Source organism: Muscardinus avellanarius (genome assembly GCF_963383645.1).
Source record: "Muscardinus avellanarius genome assembly, chromosome: 1".
Lineage (NCBI taxonomy): Eukaryota > Metazoa > Chordata > Mammalia > Rodentia > Gliridae > Muscardinus > Muscardinus avellanarius.
Window position 1 is genome coordinate 145,788,287 of NC_137786.1, and position 23,255 is coordinate 145,811,541.

The window sequence follows — 23,255 nt, forward strand, 5'->3', positions numbered from 1 at the left end:
TTCTTGCAAGCAGCAGATGGATGGATTCTGGTTTTTGTTTTTTTTTTTGGTGGTACTGGGGTTCCTGGAAGCCTCCGGGCTACACTCCCAGACCTATTATATATATATATATATATATATATATATATATATATATATATATATATATATTTTTTTTTTTTTTTTTTTTTTGAAACAGGGTTTCTTAAGCCAGCACGGCTATCTTCAAACCTGCACGATCCTCCTATCTCCACCTCCCAAGCGTGGGGATTACAAGTGTGAGCCAACACACCCAGTGGATTCTGGTTTTTAATCCATTTTGCCACGTTATGTCTTTTTATTGGGGAGTTGAGGCCATTTACATTCAGTGGGATTATTGAGAGATAATTTTTAATTCCTAACATGTTAAGATTTTATTTCTATTTGAAATACTGTTTATTCTTCTTTGCCTAGTTGTCTGCTGCATGGAAAATCTTGTTTTTCTGGTTCTGGTGTGTATTACCAATTTCTTCTTTGTAGTTAATCTCTTTGAGTATTTTCTCTAGCGCTGGTTTTGAAGACATAAATTCCTTCAGTTTCTGTTTGTCATGGAAGCTTCTTATTTCCCCATCTAATTTGCTAGATAGTTTTGCTGAGGAAATTTTTGGCTGGAAATTGGTTTTTTTTTTTTTTTTTTTTTTTTTTTTTTTGCGGGTCTGGGGATGGAACCCAGAGGCATTCAACTTCCGAGCTACACCCCCTGCCTTACTTTTTATTCTTTATTTTGAAACCTGATCTCACTGTGTTGCAGAGGGCCTCACTAAGTAGCTGAGGCTGTCCGCAAACCGCGATCCTCAGGTCTCAGCCTCCCGAATGCTGGGATTACAAGCGTGCGCCACCATGCCCGGCTGGAAATTGTTTCTTTCAGAGTTTGGAATATGTTACTCCAAGCCCTTCTGGCTTTCATGACTTGATTTGGGAAGTCTGGCGTGATTATAATTGGTTTGCCTCTGAATGTCACTTGGCCTTTTGTTTTTGTTGCCTTTAAGATACTCTCCTTGTCTTCCACATTGGTCATTTTGACAATGATGTGGCATGGGGAACTTCTTCTCTGATCCTGTCTAAAGGGAGTTCTATAAATTTCCTGGTCCTGTGTATCGACCCCTTGCTCTATGTTTGGAAAATTTTCTGCTATTACTTCCTTGAAGAGATTATTAATCGTTTTGGTTTCACCTTCTTTTCCCTCCTCTATTCCGATTATTCTTAGGTTAGCTCTCTTAAAATGGGACCATATTTCTTCAATGTTAAATTCCTGCTGTCGGATTTGTTTTTCTAAATTATAAACTATGCTTTCATTTTTGGAGTGGTCATCTTCTAGGAGCGAGATTCTATTCTTCATGTGGTCTAATCGATTATTCTTAGTTTGAATTGATGCCTTTACTTCAATGATTGCATCCTTTATTTCTTTTAAACTCTCTCTAAATTCTTTTCAAAAGTCCTGTATTATTTCTACAGTTATATTTCTGATTTGATCTTCTGAAGATCTCTGAATTTCTGTATCATCAGGTTCTGATGTTGTGGGGTTGTGGGCATTCATTCATTGCTCCATTGTTACTCTTCTTTCCCATGATTTCAGAAGTTTGTGGCTTCTCTGGGTTCTTCCCTGGGTCACCATGACTTCATTTAGGGTGCTCTGGATCTCGTGTCTGTGGTAATCTCAGTCACCACTACTCCTTTACTGGGTTGTATCACAAAATCTCAGACCCAGGGGTTAATTGAGGTTGCACGAGACCGTGGGGATGCTGGGCTGAGCATTTTCCCAAGGGGAGCTGTGACTAGGGTGTGGTATCTCTGCCTTCTACTACTCCTTCACTGGGTTGGACTGTGAAATCTCAGACCCAGGGAAATTATCAAAGCTGCGCAAGTCCCTGGGGGTGCAATGCTGAGATTTCTCCTTTAGGGGCTGGAATTTCACTTACGGTTGTTGTGTTTGATGATCTGGAGCTGTTGTGTGCTAGGTGAACTAGCTGCTGCTGCTGGCAATATGGTGCTGCTGTCACGTACTCGGCCATGAAGCTGGCATATTTCTTTTTGGGTTTTGAGCTCCGTTCTGATTCCCTGGAGGGCGTGATGAGTTTGGCCACTGGGAGTTTTAGACGTTCTTTGTGCTGAAAGAACTGCTGGATTATACCTGAATGGTCTGCAGCTGCTCACTTCGACTCCTTGTTTAACTTTCTTCTCTGGAGCCTGGTGCTGTGAGGGAAGATGGCACTAGTGTGGCGTCTGCCACCGTAATGTGAGCTGTTTTCTTTTCTGGTCTCTGGTTGTTCTTCTAGTCTTCTTTTTCTCTGTCCCTTGAATTTACAGCTTTTATTTCTCTGCTGATAGTGTTTTGTGGCTATGAAAAGCGCTGATTTTGTGGCAACAGAGATCGAATGTTAGCAGGACTCATAAACGCTGCTTTTCTCGGTCACCATATTGCCGGAAGTCTCTCAGATTTTTTTTTTTTTTAGTGGTGCTAGGGATTGAACTCAGGAGCACTCTACCTCTGAGCTACACCCTTACACTTATTTTATTTTTTATTTGGAAACAGATTCTTGCTACATTGCTAGAGCTGGCTTTGAACCCATGATCCTCCTGTTTCAGTCTCCCAAGTACTGGGATTATTTATGCCTGGCAACAACCTAAATTTCAATGATTAATCTAGTCAAAATATAGCTAAATTTAGAAGAGTTTTAATTATTGTAGGTCTTATGAGTTTGGTGATACCATGGTAAGACAAATAGGAATTCTTCTACCTATAAGGATTATATATTGAGGTACTCCAATAATCTTTTACCAAGGTAAAAGTCTAACTTACCAAGGTACTTTAGATACTCTAAAATCATTTTTTTTAAGATCAAGTTTTTAAAACAATGTGTTGAGGCCACCAACTACAGTAGGTACACGGCTACTGACTACTACTGCTTAGAAATACACTTTAATTGGGGAATACCATCACTCTTTGCTCCTTTTCATAATCAGTAATGCTCAGAGAATGTTATTCTATTATTCTAATTTATAGAATAACATTATTCTATAAATTATCATCTAGAATAATATTCAATAAAAAGCAACTATCCAAAAAACAACCAAAGAACTTATGAATAATACTCAACATATTATTCTTAAGATAGTTTATCCAAATAATTTAAGGAAAATTAAATGACTGCTATAAATTTGTGTGGGGGTACACTAAGTAATGAACTCAGGGGTGTTCTACCTCCAACTACCCCTCTACCTAGGGGTATTATTATTATTTTTTATTTTGAAACAGGATCTCAAGCCAGGCATGGTGGCGCATGCTTGTAATCTCAGTTACTTGGAAGGCTGAGACAGGAGGATCACAGGTTCAAAGCCAGCCTCGGCAATTTAGCAAAGCTCTCAGCAACCTAGTAAGAACCTATTTCCAAATAAATAAAAACAGGCTGGGTGTGTAGCCTGAAAGGAGAATGCCTCTGGAGTCAATCTCCAGTGACCCCCCCCCCCCAAAAAAAAAAAGAGGGAGAGAGAAAAAGAAAAAGAAACAGGATCTCACTAAGTTGGTGAGGCTAGCCAGGAACCTTCAATCCTCATGTCTTGGCTTCCCAAGTACTGAGATTACAGGTATCGGCCACCATGCTCAACCTGCTATAAACTTTTAAGAGGCTTCCTTCAGCTGTTTCTCATTAGCTTTAATTTCTCAAATGGGTAAAATTATGGTTGGAAGTTAATATTATGCAGCAAATTCCTGTCATTTAGGAAATTAGAGTATTTCATCATATGATAAAGATAACATAATTTGTATAAATTATGTAGCCACACATCTACAATTCATTGATATATTTTACTAGTATACATTAAGAGGTTATTATACATCCGGATGTGGTAGTGTGTACCTGTAATCCCAGTAATTAGGAGGCTGAGACACAAGGACCACAGATTCAAGTCCAACCTCAGCAATGACTCTCAGCAACGTAGTGAGGCCCCAATTTAAAAATAAAAAGATAAAAAGGGATGGGTATCTGGTTCAGAGTTAGAACGTCCCTGGATTCAATCTTTAGTGACAAACACACACGCAAAAGTATATAGCAGGCTTGAAACTGCTACCCATAGAAAGACCTGTTTGAGCCAGGCTTAGTGGCTCACACTTGTAATCCCAGTACTTGAGAAGCAGAGATATGAGGATTACAGGTTTGTGGCTGGCCTCAACTACTTAAGTGAAACGCTTTTTCAAAATAAAGAATAAAAAATAGGGCTTGGGATGTAGCTCCAAGGTAGAATGCCCCTGGGTTCATTCTCAAAAAACAAACAAACAAAAACAAATAAAATACAAAAACAAACATACAAAAAACCCCCAGAGTTTCCATCAAGTTTCCCAAGTAAGTCCTACGTGTCTTCAGTGAGTGGATTCACTGGGAACTTAGGCTGTTTCCCTGGCCCAAACCCACCACAACTGATCCCTTTTCCCTTTGCTGAATTTGGTTTATATTTTTTTCATTGTAATAAATTACAGCTGTGCGTATAACTACGCGTGCAGTCCTGAGTTCCTCTAATAAATCATTGAACTTGTAAAAAGTCTTAGGGATCCCCAAGACAACTAGTAAAAAAATTTTTGTATGTGGTACTAAGAATTGAACCCAGGGAGATGGGTACCTCTGAGCTACACCAGCCTTATTTTGTTTTTTATTTTGAACATGGTTTAAGTTACTAAGCTCTGGCTCCAAACCTGTGATCCTCCTGTCTCAGCTCCCAAGTACTGAGATTACAGGAATGCACAACCATGCATGGCTTAACTAGTGATAATTTACAACACAAAAACAGACTATCTAGAGCCATACATTCCATTTGGGTATAGAAGTACATCAAAATTGGCTTAATTTGTTTGCTAACAAACAGAATTGATAGATTACTTACGAAAACAAATCAAACCACTGCTGTTTTGTAACAGATTCCTGGCGTAAAAGCTTCAAAACAATCGGACGCATGAAATCCCACTTGTCTTCAAACTGAAGAGAGCCTTTATTCTTTAAAAAAAAAAAAAGGGACTTTAATTTAAGTGCAGTTAAATCAAATGTATCTTATAACTTTCATCTTTTCAGAGATAGCTAGAGAAATGCAGGACTCCAAGCCGGGCATGGTGGCAGGCTTGTAATCCCAGCATTCGGGAGGCTGAGACCAGAGGATGCAGTTAGAGAACAGCCTCAGCTACTTAGTGAGGCCCTCTGCAACTCAGTGAGACCTGATTTCAAAATAAAGAATAAAAAATAGGTCAGGGGCTATAGCTCGGAGTTCGAATGCCCCTGGGTTCCATCCCCAGACCCGCAAAAAAAAAAAAAAAAAAAAAAAAAAAGCAGGACTCCTTTTTTTGTTGTTTATATTTGGGTATTGAGAATTGAACTCAGGGGCACTCCCAGCCCTATTTTCATTTACTTATTTGTTAAAGTTTGAAATAAGATATTGCCAAATTGCTGACACTGGCCTCAAACCTGCAATCCTCCTCGCTTAAGCCTCCCAAGAATTGGGATTACGTGCCACCATGCCCAGCTGGGCTCAAATTAATAACAGAGCCAGTTTTCCACAATGGACATTCTACAGGCTTAATCTTATATAAACAAATCATAAGGAAATTATAAGAATAATTGGAGTTGAGGGTATAGTTCAACAATAGAACATTTATCTAGCATGCATGAAGTCCTAAATTCAATTCCCAGTACCACAAATAGATAAAGAATGGGAGCTTAATTGTGTTAAAGTGTATAGTGAATAATTTAGCCTTGCCAAAAGAGAAGGCCTGGCCTCTCCTCTTGGCTTCTGGTAGATAAATTTCCAGGGACTTGGAATGTTATATCTGATAAGTGTATCTCTGTTTGCATGGGGGAGAGGGTGGGCCATACTGGATAGGCTAACGTAACAGGGAGGGGGACTAGCCAGCTTGTATGATTTTAGGGTGGGGGCTGGCCAATCCAGAATACCAATATTGTCAGAGTAAAGGGCTTTGGCTTATAAGAATCAGTCAATTTGGAGACTGAAATTATCCATGTGAGAATCAATCATGCTTATGTAAAGAAGTTCCATAAAAACTGGGGAGTAAAAGCTGCATGTTTCCCTATTTTACAGTACTCATGCATGCTGTCACACTTTGATGCAGGAAGAGATGTGTGAAAATAACAGAAGCTCTCTGTTTGGAACATTTCCAAGACTCTGCCCTATGCTTCTCTTCCTTTGGCAAATCTTGATATGAATTCTTTCCATGTAATAAATAATAACCAACATTACAACAGCTTTCAGTAACTTCTATAAGCCTTTCTAGTTGGTGTCAGAAAGGGGAACTAGTTTTATGGGGACAGTGAACCCCTTTACTTTGAAGTTGTGCTAAGTTTCTCACAAAAAATATAGCTATAAGCCGGGTGCAGTAGCACACACTTGTAATCCCAGCATTTGGGAGGCTGAGATGGGAGGATCACAGTTTGCAGGCAGCCTCAGCTACTTAGTGAGGCCCTTTGTAACTCAGTGAGACCCTGTTTCAAAATAAAGAATAAAAATAAAATAGGGCTGGGGGTGTAACTTGAAGGTAGAATGCCCCTGGTTTCCATTTCCAGTACTGAAAAAAAAAAAAGTACTGCTATAAGCCAGGTATGGTGGTACATGCCTATAATCCAAGTACTTGAGAGGCTGAGACAGGAGGATCACAGGTTTGAGGACAGCTTCAGCAAAACAGTGAGAAGTGAGACTCCTGTTTTTTCAAAATAAAAAAGGACTAAGGGTATTGCTTGAAGGCACAATAATGCCCTTGGGTTCAATCTCCTATACCAAAAAAAAAAAATAATAATAATAAAAAAAAAAATAAAGTACAGTTACCCCTTGATATCTACAAGGAATTGGACCCCACAAGATACCAAAATCTATGGATTACTTGTAATACCTATTACAATGTCAGTGCTATGTAAATAGCTGTTATACTGTACTCTTTGGAAAGTAAGAAAAGTCTATACATTTTTTTTTCAGTTCTAGGGATTGAACCCAGGGACATTCTACCTCTGAGCTATACCCCCAGCCTTATTTATTTTTTATTATTCTTTATTTTGAAACAGTTGGCAAGGACCTCACTAAGTAGCTGAGGCTGGCTATGAACCTGAGATCATTCTGTCTCAGCCTCCCAAGTACTGTGATTAAAAGCGTGCACCACCATGCCTGGATTGTAGTTTTTTTTATTCCCTAAATATTTTCAAAGTTGGCTGAATCAGCAGATTCAGAAGCATGGATATAGAGGACCACTTGTATGCTGGGTATCTATATAAACTTTGAAAACTGAAGGACAAAAGAAATAAAAATTATAAGATACTTGTTTCATTTTATAAAACTAAGAGAATCTTGACACCAAACTTAAGAACACTGTAAGAAAGGGAAACTCGAGGCCAATCTTTTTTTGTGTGTGTGTGGTGCTAAGGATTGAACCCAGAGGGATTCTACCTCCAAGCTACACCCCCAGCCCAATGTTTTATTTTGAAACAGGGTCTCACCATGCCCGACTTTGGACTATCGATTCTACTTCACTGATTTATGTACCAATCCTTGTACCAGTACCACACTTTCTCATGAGTTTTACGTCATTTTCTAGAAAAACTAAAATAATGTAATCCTTCCTCTGGCATATTTGAACACATTTTTTTTTTATTATTGTTACAAGTTTCTTTTAGCAAAGGACCACTTATCTGTAATGTTCTATAAACTTTTAGGATTGCAGTCAAATTTGCAAAAACTCACAAAAAATTTATTTCAAGCTGGGCATGGAGGTGCATACTTACAACCCCAGAATTTGAGAGGCTGAGACCTAGGCCAATCTTACCACAGAACAGAGATGCAAAATTCTAAGCAAACATTTAGTAAATCAAACAAGTGACATATTGAAACAATGATTCCTAAAAACCATAGTTTACTCCAAGACTATGAAAGCAGTTCAACATTAAAGGAAAAAATAATTACAAAAAAATTAATTACATTACCAAAAAAGGGGAAAACACTTTGTTTCTATTAGTCACCAGTACTGTTTCAAGTTAAATGTGTCCATGTGACTTTTTTTAGCCAATAAATTTCAATAGAAGTCATTAATTTTCTAATATACGACCACCAAACACCCTACAAAACTCATGGCTGTTTTCATTACACAAATGTTGCGAGGATATTGCTCATTTTTATCACAAGTTCTTTTGTGCTGTTTTTTATAGTGTTGGGAATTGAACTCAGGGCCTTTGATATGCCTCACAAGTACATAGCCCTTTTCCACACCACAGGTTTATGTACTGATTTACATGGAACTGTATTCCTTGAGATTATAATCCTGAAATGGAGTCTCAAGATACAGTGTGACAACCTACATCAAAATCATCTGTGATGGTGAATAGGCCTAAGATTCCTAAAACCTACCACAGACCTACTGGATCAGAATCTATTGGAGAAAATTCAAATCAGCATATTTAATCATTATTAAATTAATGATAAAACTCCATAAAATGTTAGTCTATGACCCCAAAAGGATTAAAAATATTAACATACAAGAATGAAAGCAAGTGATACTTCTTACATCATTCTAAGTTATGAAGCCAGGTGTGGTGGCACGCGCCTACAATCTCAATACTTGGGAGGCTGAGACAGGAAGGCTCCAGGTTGGAGACCAGCCTTAGCAACTTAGCAGGACTCAGTTCCAACGTCAATAAAAAGAGCTAGGAGTGTAGTTCAGAGGCAGAACACTCCTGGGTTCAAGCCCCAATTAAAAAAAAGAGAGAGAAGTAAGCAAAGAAATGAGGGTTACAGAAAAATAACACCATAGAAAAAGTAATGCAAAGGAAAGCATAAGGCTAGTATACAAAGTATTCACAGGCTTGCAAATCTGATTGAATTTCTCATTATGAGGGGAGCAAAGTTACCTATGTGCTTTACTTAAGTTCATAAAGTAAGAACAAACTCATTGTTGAGGGGATAAGTACAGTTAACCCCTGGTACCAAGGTTTGAGTATCTCTCCTGGGTTCTTATACAGAAAAGTATGTATTCTGTGGGGTAAGATATTGTAATAACATTTATTTATTTTTGTGGTACTGGTGATTGAACTAAGAAGCATTATACCTGTGGGCTACACTCTCAGCCCTATTTTATTTTACCTTTTTATTTCATACAGGGTCTTACTAAGTTGTGGAGGGTCTAAGTTGCTAAGGCTTATTTATTTTGGTGATACTGTGGATTGAACCCAGGAGGATTCTACCTCTGAGTAACATTCCCAGTTCCTTTTCTTTTTAAGTTTGAAATAGGATCTCACAAAGTTGCTGAGGCTGATCTGGAACCTGCAATCCTTCTGTCTCAGCCCCTCAAGAACTGTACTTTTCCCTCTTGAGAAAGAGTATACAAATGAACAAATAAGAATCATGGAAGCCAGGTGTGATGGCACATGCTTGTAATCCCAGTACTTAGAGGCTGAGAGAGGAGGACTGAAAGTCCAAGGCCAGCCTCAGCAACTTGTGAGGCCCTTCACAACTTAGTGATACCTTGTTTCAAAATAAAGAATAAAAACTAGGGCTGGGGGTGTAGCTTGGAGGCTGAATGCCCCTGGGTTCAATTCTTGGTAACACACACACACACACACACACACACACACACACACAGATATGGAAAGAACAAAGAATTTTAACTATATTCAGATATTCAGTCTCCGGTACTCTAAAAGAAGAAAAAAGGAATTCTTAATGACAGCAGGGAGAGTCATAATGCTCTCTTTTAAAAAATTTCCTGTGGTACTGGGGACTGAACCCAGGGGCAGTTTACCTCTGAACTACACCTCCTGCCCTATTTTATTTTTTGAAACAGGATCTAAGTTGCTGAACTATATTCTATTGTCTCAGTCCTCCAAGTACTAACCTCTGAGCTATACTCCCCCCAGCTCTTTTTATTAATAATTTTCAAAGAGGGTCTCACTGAGTTGCAAAGGGTCTCACTAAGTAGCAGCTGAGGCTGTCTAGGAACTGCGATCCTTCTGTCTCAGCCTCCCAAATGCTGGGATTACAAGTGTGTGCCACCATGCTTGTAAAAACAGGAGCTGGGTATGGTGGTTCACGCTTCTAATCCTGGCAGTCGGGAAGCTGAGACCAGAGGATGGATTGCGTTTCCTGGACAGCCTCAGCTACTTAAGGAGGCCCTTTGCAACTAAGTGAGACTCTGTTTCAAAATAAAGAATAAAAAATAGAGCTGGGGATGTAGCTCGGTGATAGAATGCCCCTAAATTCCATCCCCATTACTGCAAAAAAAAAAAAAAAAAAAAAAAAAAAAGGGCTAGAAGTGTAGCTCAGGGGTAGAATGCCCCAGGGTTCCATCCCCAGTATCACACACACAAAAAAAGTATTTTCTAATTTGAATAATCTACGTGCCTAAGCATTTTTGGCAATTTATAAAATTAAACATAGTATAATATCTGCAATTAAAAACAAAAATGGAGCCAGGCGTGGTGGTATACACTTGTAATCTCAGTACTTGGGAGACTGAGACAGGAGGATCACAGGTTTAAGGACAGCCTCAGTGAGTAGTGAAACTCTCAACCTAGAAATACCCTGTTTCAAACTAAAAATAAAAATAAAATAGGGATGGGGATGTAGTTCAGAGGTAGAATGCTTCTGGGTTAAATTCTTAGTACAAAAAAAAAAAAAAAAAGGTCTTCTCAAATCAACTTGAGAAAATGCCCTTCCTCTTATTTGCACCTCCAAAGCCAAGGTTTTGAGCTGGTAAAAGAAAACAAAGCACTTTTTTTTTTTCCTGTGGTACTGGGTATGGAACCCAGGGGCATTCTACCTCTGAGCTACATCCTCATCCCTTTTTAGAAGTGTAGCTCAGAGGTAGAATGCCCCTGGGTTCCATACGCAGTATCACACACACAAAAAAAGTATTTTCTAATTTGTGTGTGTGTGTGTGTGTGTGTGTGTGTGTGTGTGTGTGTGTCACTGAGAGTGGAACCCAGGAGCTTTTCTACCTCCAGGCTACACTCCCAGACCTATTTTTATACTTTAATTGAAAACAGGGTCTCACTACGTTGCTGAGAGCCTCAATCAGTAGCTGAGGCTGGCTTCCAACCTGTGCAATCCTCCTGTCTCAGCCTCCCAAGCGCTGGGATTACAAGTGTGCGCCACCATGCCCAGCGTATTTTCTAATTTGAATGATCTACGTGCCTAAGCATTTTGAAACAGCATCTCACTAAGTTGTGGAGGGCATCACTAATTCTTAGGGCCTCACTAAGTCATGAACCTATGATCCTCCGGTCTTGGTCTCCCCAAGATTGGAATTACAAGTTAGTGTGCCCATGGACTCATGCATCCTAGGCAAGCTTTCTATACTGAGCTACACCCCCGGCCCAAAAGGACTTTTGTATATGTGTGTTACTGAGGAATGAGCCCAAGGGAATTCTACCTCTGAGCTACACCCCCAGCCCTTTTTTTTGTTTTGAAATAAGGTCTAAGTTTTGGAGAGCCTGGGCCTCACTAAAAATTGCTGAGGCTGACCACATACCACATTTTCTTTAAAAATGATTAGAAAGCTATGGGATCAGGCTGAAATGCTATCATTTGACAGGGAAGGAAAATTCAACAGAACATAATTAAAAGAAGTATTGGGTAGAGAAAAAATTTATTTTCTGCTGTAAATAAATAAATAGTTAAATCATTCTCACTTTTTTTTTTTTTTTTTTTTTTGGTGCTAGGGATTGAACTCAGGGGTATTCTACCTCCAAACTGCACCCCCAGCCCTATTTTTTATTCCTTTTGTGTGTGTGTGGTATGAGCTTGTAAATCCAGGGACATTCTATCTCTAAGCTACACCCTCAGCCCTATTTTTAATTCTTTATTTGGAAACAGGATCCCACTAAGTTGCAGAGGGCCTCACTAAGTTGCTGAGGCTGGCGACAAACCTGTAGTCCTCCTGTTTCAGTCTCCCAAGTAATGGGATTATAAGCGTGTGCTACCACACCTAGCCATAGTTCCCCACTTTCTTCTTTTTCTCTTTCTTTCTTTCTTTCTTTCTTTCTTTCTTTCTTTCTTTTTTTTGGTACTGAGGATGGAATAATCCAGGGACATTCTACCTCCAAGCTACACCCCAGCCCTATTTTTTAATTCTTTATTTTGAAATAGGGTCTGAGTTGCAAAGGGCCTCACTAAGTAGCTGAGGCTGACTGCGAACCACAATCCTCCTGTCTCAGTCTCCCAAATGCTGGGATTACAAGCATGTGCCACCACATCTGGCCAGTTCCCCACTTTCTGAACAGTTTTTAAAACATTTCATCATATCCTTCATTACTAATAAAAAGTATTTGGTGCATTTATTTCATCAGAACCCAGGGATAAGTCAGGCATGGTGGTGTATGCTTGTAATCCTAGTACTTAGGAGGCTGAACCAGGATTGCAGGTTCGTGGCCAGCTTCAGCTACTTAGTGAGGCCCTCTGCAACTAAGTGAGACCATGTTTCAAAATAAAGAATAAAAAAGTAGGGCTGGGAGTATAGCGCAGAGGTACAATGCCCCTGGGTTCAACTCCCAGTACCCCCCCCCAAATAAAATAAGGCTGGGGAAGAATGTCCCTAAAAAAAAAAAAAAAAAAAAAAAAGAACCACCCAGGGGTCCATGGGCATTCTACCTCAGAGTTAAACTTCTAGTCCTATTTTATTTCTATTTTAAAACAGGGTCTCTAGGTTGATGAGAGTTTCACTACTTGCTGAGGCTGTCCTCAAACCTGCAATCCTCCTGTCTCAGCTTCCCAAGTACCAGGATTACAGGCATGTGCCACCTCACCCAGCCTTTTCATTTATATTTATCATACAGTTGTATGGTAACTGACTTAGTACACTATATGCTTACTCCAACTTTTTTTTTTTTTTTTTTTTTTTGCGGTACTAGGGATAGAACCCAAGGACATTCTACCTCTGAGCCCTATTTTTTATTCTTTATTTTGAAGCAGAGTCTCACTGAGTTGCAAAGAGCCGGCTGTCCTCAAACCACGATCCTCCTGTCTCAGCCTCCCAAATGCTGGGATTACAAGCGTGTGCCGCTATGCCCGGCTACCCCCATTTTTAAACACCCCTAACTTTGGCTTCTCCCAAGCCTGTGAGTGCCATAGCAACCACATCTCTTGGATTAGGCACTGGAGGGAAAACAGCCCTAAGGCTCATGTCTCCCTTAGATGCCCATTTTAAAACAGCAACTCAGCCGAACATGGTGGCACACTCTTGTAATCTGAGTATTTAGGAGGCTGAGACAGAAGGACTGCAGTTCACAGCCAGCCCAGTTTCTTAGTGATTTAGTGAGAACTTGATTCAAAATAAAGAATAAAAAACAGGGCTGGGGGTATAGCTTGGAGGTAGAATACCTCTGAGTTCAATCCCCAGTTCTATGGGAAAACAAAACAAAAAACAGCAATTCTTATTGATCTAGCAAAAAACTGTCAAGATGCATTCTTAATAAGGCTCTCATTTATGTTTAACTGGACCTATTAAAAGAATTATCCAGTTATGTATCTTAACAACATTCTCTGAAAACAATTTAAATCTTGGTATCACATCCACATTCCTTGCAAGCATGCTACCAACTCAGTGATTATACTGGCTGCTCCCTCTATATGGAACTGTTCTAAATATGTATATAGCTTGCTTCATAAAGGTCCTGCCTCAAATATCTTCTGTCTCTCAGAGATCTTTCCTGATCATGTATCAAAAACAACACCTATCAGCTGGGTGGTACATACCCTTAATCCCAGTACTTGGGAGACTAAGAAGGACTACAGGTCCCTAGAGGTAGAAAGTCCCTGGGTTCAATCCCCAGTACCAAAATAAATAACACCTATCAGCTGGGTGCGATGACTCATGCCTGTAATCCTATACTTGGGAGACTGACAGGAGGACTGCAGGTTCAAGGACAGCCTGGGCAATTTAGGAACCTCTCTTCCAAAATTAAAAATTAAAAAATAGGGCTGGACGTATAGCTCAGTGGTAGGCTACCTCTGGGGTTCAATCCCCAGCATAACAACAACAACAACATCTATCATTCTTTATTGTTTTTCTTCCAATTACTTATCACAATCTGATTTATACTATATATTTATTTGCTTAGATGTTAATGCTTTTCTTCCTTATAAATATAAGGGTGAGAGTTTGCTTAGTTCACCATTATGTAGTTGGAAAATGCTAAATTCTTGTTCAATGAATAAAGTTATTTTCCAAAGACTTTTGTTATGGTTTCAGTGAACATGATATCATTTGAACAAATGTTCTTCAATCCATGGCCATCCCACAAATCAGATTTTGAACTCTGCTCATGTATTTTTCAAATATTCCCTATTATCTATGCAACTTCATTTCAAACCCACTATGTAGCATTGAAAGCCCTTCCAGTCTGGTAGCACACACTTTTAATTCCAGTATTTAGGAGACTGAGACAGGAGGATCACAGGTTTGCGACCAGCCTCAGTGACTTGTGAGATGCTTGGCAACTTAATGAGATGCTGTTTTAAAATAAAGAATAAAATAGAAGCCAGGTTTGGGGACACATGCTTGTAATCTCAGTACTTGGGAGGCTGAGACAGGAGTATTGCAGGTTTGCAGCCAGCCTCAGCTACTTAGTAAAGCCCTCTGCAATTTAGTGAAACCCTGCTTCAAAATAAAGAATAAAAAAAATAGGGCAGGAGGTATGGCTCAGAAGTAGAATGCCCCTGGGTCCAATCTCTAGTAACACAAATTAAAAAAAAAAAAAAAAAAAATAGAACTGGGGGTGTAGCTCTGAAGTAGAATGCTCCGGGGTTCTATCCCTAGTACCACACATTCATACACCTCCTTCACCCCCCAAAAAGAAAACTTTCCTTGATCGTCCCACCCAGGAACTGTTATCTCAGCCTGTGAGGCACTACACAGAAGTTAGTAGCACACCCGAAAATTCTGTATCATAGTATACCATTAAGTCTCCTTTAGTACATGGCAAGTCCCAAAGAACTCAAATACTGTTAAAGGTATATAAGATATCTTCCTGGTACTTTTGCATGTAACTGTCTAATAAAATTATTTTACTAGTGAATATATTCTACAGACACTTTAAATAACTGCTTTTTATTTCCTTTTTCTTTCTTCCCAAAGGGCAACATTTCTACTGCGAAAAGCTGTGCTTCATATTTCACTACAATTTGAATTCTCTTGTGGGATGACTGTATACTACTTACTTCTTCTGTCTGTCTGTCTCTAAATCTAATTAAGAGAGAGAGGTAGAATTAGTTATTAGGGAAAAGAAACTCTAGCATGCCAGTGAGCCAATAAGTAACCAGCTAGATAGGGGATGTATGAGAGTGCAAGAAAGAGTTAACTAGGGAGAAGACAACCCAGATGGAAAGAACTGGAAGAATCTGAACCATCAACAGTATCTAAGCAGGAAAGTGATATGGTTGGAACTGTATTTTGGTCAAGAGCTCAGATCAGAGATAAGAGATAAAAATAGTGAAATCATGGGAGACTGCCCCAGAAAAAAAAGTACAAAGATAGAAAAGAGCTGAAAATTAAATCCTGAAAAATAATTATACTGGGAGGAAGGAAGAGAGGTCAGTAAAAAATACAAATGAGTCAAAAGACAGTCGACCAAGGAGACAGTAATCTTACAAAAACCAAAAGAGAAGCAGAGGAAATGAGGAATACCAGAAGAGAGGATGCATGTTACCACAGAAGAATCTCATTTGGCAATAAGGTTGCCAGCACACTTAAGACTTGACAGCTTCAGTATAATTGAGTGGGGGTTAGTTAAGGAAAAGGGTGAAGAATTATAAAGGCAGCAAGTGGGGGCTGCTTTTTCAGGAGCAGTGACAGTGAATAAAGAGAAAAGGGCAAACGTTTGAGATAGAAGCAGAGTACACATTTATATAAAGAAATATGTGACCTTTTCTTGTAACCATACAAGTGAGAAAAAGGGAAATGAGGAAAGGGGAGTGCCACCAAGTTCTAGGGGGTGTGGGAGAGGCGAGAACTGAACAGGAACACGTGGAAGGAGTCAACTTAGGAGGTGGCTTGAAAAAGAGCCGGACATGGGGAAAACTAGAAGAAATTGTGGTGTTGACCATGGGAATTAAGGACACTCCAAATAGCCAGGTAAAGTAATGTGCTAGAATTAAGAGGGGTGAGGTTCAGCAAAAAGAAAAAAGAAAAGGCTTAAACAATTGCTTTTTGGAGTAGGATAATCAACAGGAAATGAAGAAAATAAGCACTGAGGGCCCAGATGATAACTGCGAATGAAAAGGAACAAGCAGAATTATGTTAGAAGTAATCTAAAACAAAAGATAAAACTACAACATCTGATCACTGCAAAGGTTCTATAGACATACTGTTAAAAAAAAAAAAAAAAAGGCCGAGTGTGGTGGCGCACGCTTGTAATCCCTGCCTTGGGAGGCGGAGATAGGAGGATCGAGCAGGTTCGCCAGCCACACTGGCTTAAAGAGACCCTGTTTCCAAATAAAAAAAGTATAAAAATAGGTCTGGGTGTGTAGCCCGGAGGTAGAAGGGCTTCCAGGAACCCCAGTACCATAAAAAAAAAAGAAAGAAAGAAAGAAAGAAAGAAAGAAAGAAAGAAAGAAAGAAAGAAAAAAATGATGTATCAGCACTTTGGAAAGGTTTTTGGAGATATAAACCTTTTACGTAGTTGATAATTACATATATCAAAATGTACTACACAAATCTTTACAACCAAAAGATTTCTGAAGATTCAGCAATAGCCCAGTTGTTTTAAACAGAATACAATTATTATAATCAAATTCCACTATAAAAGAAATTAGAACCGGGCATGGTGGCACACACTTGTAATCCCAGTTATTTGGGAGGCTGAGACAGAGAATCACAGGTTCAAGGACAGCCTCAGCAACTTAGGGAGGTTCTCAGCAACCTAGTGAGATCTTGTTTCCAATTAAGAAAATACTATGTCCATATAGGAAAAAAATTTTTTGTGGCACTGGGCTTGGAACCCAGGGGCATTCTACCTCCAAGCTCCAACCCCAGCCCTATTTTTTATTCTTTATTTTTTGAAACAGGGTCTCACTAAGTTAAAAAGGGCCTAAGTAGTAGCTGAGGCTGTCCTTGAACCAAGATCCAAATGCTGGAATTACAAGCGAGTGCCACCACACCTGGCTTCTTTTCTTTTTGTTAGCAGTACTAGAGATTGAACCCAAGGGCATTCTACCTCTAAGCTACACCTCCAGCCCTCACTAAGAGCCACAAACCTGTAATCCTTCTGTCTCAGCCTCCCAAGCATTGGGATTACAAGTGGGCGCCACCAGGCCAGCCCTATTTACTTGGAAACAGGATCTAAGTTGGTGATGGCCTTGCTAAATTCCTACAAACCTGTGATCTTCTTGTCTCAGCCTAGTAAGTACTCAGATTACAAGCAGATGTCACCATACCCAGATTAAACTGGCATTTAAAAAAAATTGCATTAGGCTCTCTCTAGCTTAGAAGTTTCACATCAAGAAAGTTGTGAAGCTAGCGTGGTGGCGCATGCTTGTAATCCCAGCATTTGGGAGGCGGAGACCAGAAGATCACAGTTCACAGACAGCCTCAGCTACTTCAATAATAAAAAGACTAAAAAATAGGACTGGGGGTGTAATTCGGAGATACAATGCCCCTGGGTTCCATCGCCAGTACTACAAAAAAAAAAAAAAAAAAAAAAAAAAAAAAAAGAAAGAAAGTTATTTCTAAATTAGTCCTCTCAATTCTCTGTCATCTATGTCACTTGACTTCATCTAAGTTACTGGCAAACAAAGAAAGGCCATATTCTTTCAGCAGGGCACTCAAGGCTTTCCTTACACTTTGGGGCTGATGATGGCTTATTATCCATCAGGCTTCAGATACAGTTGTTTAGTTGACCATGAATAATGTTCTAAATGGATTCTCATTTAGCCCAGATTTCTCCATTTTGATCACTAGACATGGTAATTTTGTCAAATAAGCTTTGGTGAAATCTAAGTGCACAATGTCAAAGGATCTAATAAACCTGCCATCAAGCCTATCAAAAAGGGAAATGAGCTGGGCATGGTGGCACACATCTGTAATCTCAGTACTTGAGAGGCTGAAACAGGAAGATTTCAAGTTAGAAGCAACTTAGTGAAACCATCAGCAATTTAGGGAGTTCCCCCTCCCCGCCTTTTTTTTTCAGTACGGGGCATTGAACCCAAGGGCATTCTACCTCTGAATTACACCCCTAGCCCTATTTTTATTCTTTATTTGGAAACAGGGTCTTACTGTGGTGGCCCTCACTAAGTACCTGAGGCTGGCTGTGAACCTGTGATCCTCTTGTTTCAAGTACTGGGATTACAAACATGCACCACCAGACTCGGCAGAAGTTAAATTTTCTTTCTGAACTTATGCATTAAAACTTTGCTATATTGTGTGCATGTACGCCTCAACCATCTTGCACCCCATTTAAATGTATGACTACACGCACCAATAAAAAATTAAAACAATAAAAGGGCTAGGAGGACGTGTAGCTCAGAGATAGAATGCCCCTGAGTTCAATCCCCAGTACTACAAAAAAATGAAGAAAGAAAAAAAACCATTTTGCTATACTGTTACAGCTGGAAGCAGCAGGACACTCCAATAACCCCAGTGCTTGGAAGGCTCAGACAGAAGGATCACAGGTTCAAGGCCAGTGTTAGGTTTTAAAAGTAAAAAGGGCTGGGGTGTAGCTCAGTTGTAAATGCCTCTGAGGTCAATCCCCAGTATCACACACACACACACACAAAATTTTTTTCTATACTTTTATAAAAGAGAAAATTAAAGCAGGATGCATTGTTTCCCCCACACACACACACTGGAGATGGAATCCAGGGGCATTCTACCTCAGAGCTACACCCCCAGCTCTATTTTTTATTCTTTATTTTGAAGCAGGGTCTCATTAAGTTGCACAGGACCTCACTAAGTACCTGAGGCTGTCTGAGAACCTGCAATCCTCCTGTCTCAGCCTCCCAAGTACTGGGATTACAAAGTGTGCACCATCATACCTGGTTTATAATGCATTAATTCTTGTGAATTAATTTTCCTAAAGAAACATGTGTGTGTGTGTGTGTGTGTGTGCGTGTGTGTGTGTGCGTGCGTGTGTGTGTGGTATTAGGGATTCAATCCAGAGGCCTTCTACCTCTGAGCTACATCCCCAGCCTATTTTTTTATTCTTTATTTTGAAACAAGGTCTCACTAAGTTATGGAGGGCCTCACTAAGTAGCTCAGGCTGACTGGGAACCTGAGATCCTCCTGTCTCAGCCTTCTGTAATCTTGGAATTACAAGTGTGAGCTACCACACCCAGCTCCCAAGAACAATATTTATAATAATTTATTAAATTTCATATTAAGTACTGGCAGTTTTAAACATTTTACATAAATTCACTTGTCACAATGCTCCTTCAAAACAGGTACTATATATAGATCAATATTTACATATATAAATATATTGTGTAAAGCTGAGATTGAACCCAGGGGTATTTTACCTCTGAGCCACACCCCCCCAGTCGAATTTATTCATTACTTATTATTATTTGGGTACTGGGGATAGACTACATGGGCAGTCCACATCTGAGCTACACCTTCAGCCCTATTTCATTTTTTTTTTATTTTGAAACAGGTTCTCAATTGTGGAGGGCCTAAGTTGCTGAGGCTGTCCTCAAACCTGCGACAGCTCTTGTCCTAATCTCACAAGTACTGGAATTACAGGCGTATGCCACAACTCCCAGCAAAACAGGTACTATTTATAACTTCATTTAACTGATGAGGAAACTTGGGCACAAAGAGGTTGAGAAATCTGCAAAAAATCATACAGCTTATAAGTGGTGGGAATTTTTAGTTATCTACTTCTAGATTTGTTTATTTTACAGTACTGGGGAAGGAACCCAGGGACATTCTGCCTCCAAACTACACCCCCAGCCCTATTTTTTTCTTTACTTTGAAATAAGGTCTCATTGAGTTGCAAAGGACCTCACAAAGTAGCTGAGGCTGTCTGTGGGCACTGTGGCACACAACTGTAATCCCAGTACTTGGGAGGCTGAGACAGGAGAATCGCTGGTTCAAGGACAGCTTCAGCAAATAGTGAGACACTGTTTAAAAGAAAATAGGGCTGGCAGTGTACCCCGAAGATAGAATGCCCCAGGTTCAATCCCCAGCATAGCCAAAAAAAAAAAAAAAAAAAAAAAAAAAAAATTCATCTTACTAATATTTGGTATTTATTTTATAAAATATACTAATCTATGCATGTATGAAGCAGATAATGTTAAGTATGAGGGTGGCGTTTCAGTATACTTTAATGTATTTTCTACCGTCCATCCACACTACCTGAAAGACATAACGACAGGTCTGAAGGAGAAGGAGACCATCCTTCTTATTTATGTCCCTTGAGGTAATCACTACACCCGTTTCTGACAACACCATTAAGGCAAAAGATTCATGCTCTGCACACAAAGATAGGGCAGAATGGCTCCATCGCCTTCTTCATTCTCCTCCTAACTTTTTAACTGATGGTGGAGAATCTGCCACTCTGGGCCCAGATCTCTCTGGCCACATATAACTAACTTTAAATGTTTTCTTTGATAAGCGGTTCTCTGCACCCTAAAACGGTGGTATCACTTCCATCAGTTGTCATGTCCTCTCGTGGGGGGCGAAGGCGGAGGAACAGAAGAGGAGGAGAAAGATGAAGCCAAGAAGGCCGGGTGTGGTGGTGCCCGCTTTTAATTCTAGTACCTGGGAGGGCCAGACCGGAGGACCACGGGTTCGAGGACAGCCTCAGCGATTCGCAGCTTAATGAAACCTTGTCTTAAAATTAAAAAAAAAAAAAGAGGGGGGGCCGGGGATGTAGCTTGGAGGTAGAATGTTCCTGGGTTTAATTCCCATCTGGGTTCAAAACACATACCCAAAGAGAAGTCGCGCACAGAGGGTTAGGCGCAGCATCCGGGAGGCCGGGGGGCGGCGGCGCGCTGCCGTCCGCCTGGCGTTTCGCGCGGACACGACGAGAACCGAGCCCGGGGCGCGGGGGCCGCTCGGCGGCGTTTCGGCGGCGTCTCCGCGGAGGCGTCCGGGGCGCGGGCCCCACGGCCGAGCCGCGGCGCTGCCCGCCGACGCCCGCCCGCCCGCCCGGGCGAGCCGCGGGCCCCGGGCCCCAGGAAAGCCCGGCCGGGCCGAGGGTCTTACCTTTAACAGATTAGACGTCGCCATGTTCCTTCAACTTGGCCTCTCGCGAGACGCGGCGAGACTTGGCGGCGCGGGGGCCGCGGCTCCCAGCAGGCCCGGGCGCGGCGCTGACCTCTCGCGGGCTCGCCTCCGCCCTACATGGTCACCGGGCCCGGCCCGCGCGCGGGAGCGCGTGCGGAAGCCCCGGGAGGCGCGAGCGGCGGCGGGCGGCGGGGCGGTGACGGGGGCCGGCCTGACGTGGGAGAGGAAGCATGGACTCCGCCCGCCGCCCCGCTCCTCCGGGCCCGCCTCAGCCCGGCTTCGGCCGCAGCTCCGCGCCCGCGCCGCGTCACGTGACCCGGGGGCGGGGCGGCGGGCGCGCGCCCTCTGCTGGCCGCGCGCGGCTCTGTGGGCGCTGCGCCCCGAAAAGCTCCGGGCAGCTGGCCTCCCAGCTCTTACTGGTTGAATGAATGGAGGCACAAACCTGCTAACCGTTAACACTTCTAGTCAAAAGTGCCTGGCACTGAAATATTTTATTAAGGCTTTATTTATGTATTTTTGGGACTGGGCATGGAACCCAGAGGCATTCTATCTCCAAGTTATATGATTATTTAGGGACAGGGATGTAGCTCATTAGCAAGGCGCTTGCATTAGCCGGGCCCGGTGGCACTCGCTTGTAATCCCAGTACTTGGGAGGCTGAGACAGGAGGCTGAGACAGGTTCGCGGCCAGCCTCAGCTACTTAGTGAGGCCCTCCGCAACTTAGTGAGACCTTGTTTCAAAATCATTAAAAAATAGTGCTGAGGGTATAGCTCGGAGGTAGAATGCCCCTGGGTTCAATCCCCAGTACACACACACACACACACACACAAAAGCCCACAAAAAAAAAAACAAAGCAAAAACGCTTGCACTGCAAATGTACCACCCTGCGTTCGATCCCCAGTCCAAAACGTCAAAAGACAAAGGGCGTGGTGGTGCACGCTTGTAATCCCAGCACTGGGGAGACAGACTGGAGGATCGTGGTTCACCAACCACCTCAGCTACCTAGCGAGGCCCTTTGCAACTCGGTGAAACCCCGTTTCCAAAATAAAGAGACTAAAATATAGGCCTGGGGGTGTAGCTCAGAGGTATAACGCCCCTGGGTTCCATCCCCAGTACTGAAATAAACTCCCCCCCAAAAAGCAATTAAGCTAAGAACACACACCAACACGATGAATTTTGGATTTTCTGAAGGAAAGTTATCGTAAACCAACTCAAACTATTGCCAAGTTTTATTTCTACAGACCACAAAACCATTGACCTAGAAAAGAGAATATAATGTGTACCTAGAGTTTATAGAATACCTGGTGTTGTATTAAGCATGTTTACAAACAATATTGATTTATGCCTTCATAATATATAAAAGATAGTAAGAGCTGTGGATTAAAATAAAGGAGAGGGGCTGTTTGCCTCCATATCCAGGAAGGCCTCTTGCGTGAGGGGCAGCCAGGACTGCTGAAAAGCTTAGCTGGGCCCTATTGGTCCCAAGTTTCAGAATAGTGTCCTCTTCTTCAGGCTACAGCTAGGTCAGGGAAGGGATCTGCTCCGGTCCCCTGCCCACTACCTCCAGGCCATTTAGAGTTAAAAATTCTCAGAGATTCTCTGTGGGTCTGCCCCCAGCCTCTCCCATCAGAGGCTGAGACACTGCCTAAGATGTGCGAAGAACCAGCCCACATTACAGCCTTTGGTAGAACCTGGACCAACTGTATATAGTTTTCAATAAACTTTCTCCTTTTATGTTAAAAAATAAAAAATAAAGACGAGAATAAAGAAAAGCCTAAATAATACAATTAAAAACCAGACATGGTGGCTCATGTTTGTAATCCCAGTATTTGGGAGGCTGAGACAGGAGCGTCACAGGTTCCAGGACAGCCTCAGCAAGTAGTGAAACTCTCAACAACCTTAGCAAGACCAGTTTCAAGATAAAAATGAAATAGGGCCGGGTGTGGTGGCACTCGCTTATAATCCCCGCGCTTGGGAGGCGGAGACAGGACGATTGAGTAGGTTTAAAGCCAGCCTCACTTGCTTAAGAGACCCTGTTTCCAAATAAA

The 23,255-nt window shown here is 41.4% G+C and overlaps 1 protein-coding gene across 1 annotated transcript in view; it reads right to left on the reverse strand.

Moving 5' to 3' along the window:
• CUL5 (cullin 5) overlaps positions 1–13,171 on the reverse strand; it is a gene marked incomplete at both ends in the record, with an annotated part of 76,363 nt that extends 63,192 nt beyond the window's left edge. The window contains 2 exon segments of the mRNA XM_080720044.1: positions 4,894–5,003; positions 13,088–13,171. Of these exon segments, the coding sequence (XP_080576170.1) occupies positions 4,894–5,003; positions 13,088–13,171 (194 nt within the window).
• Between the last annotated feature and the right edge of the window lie 10,084 nt (positions 13,172–23,255).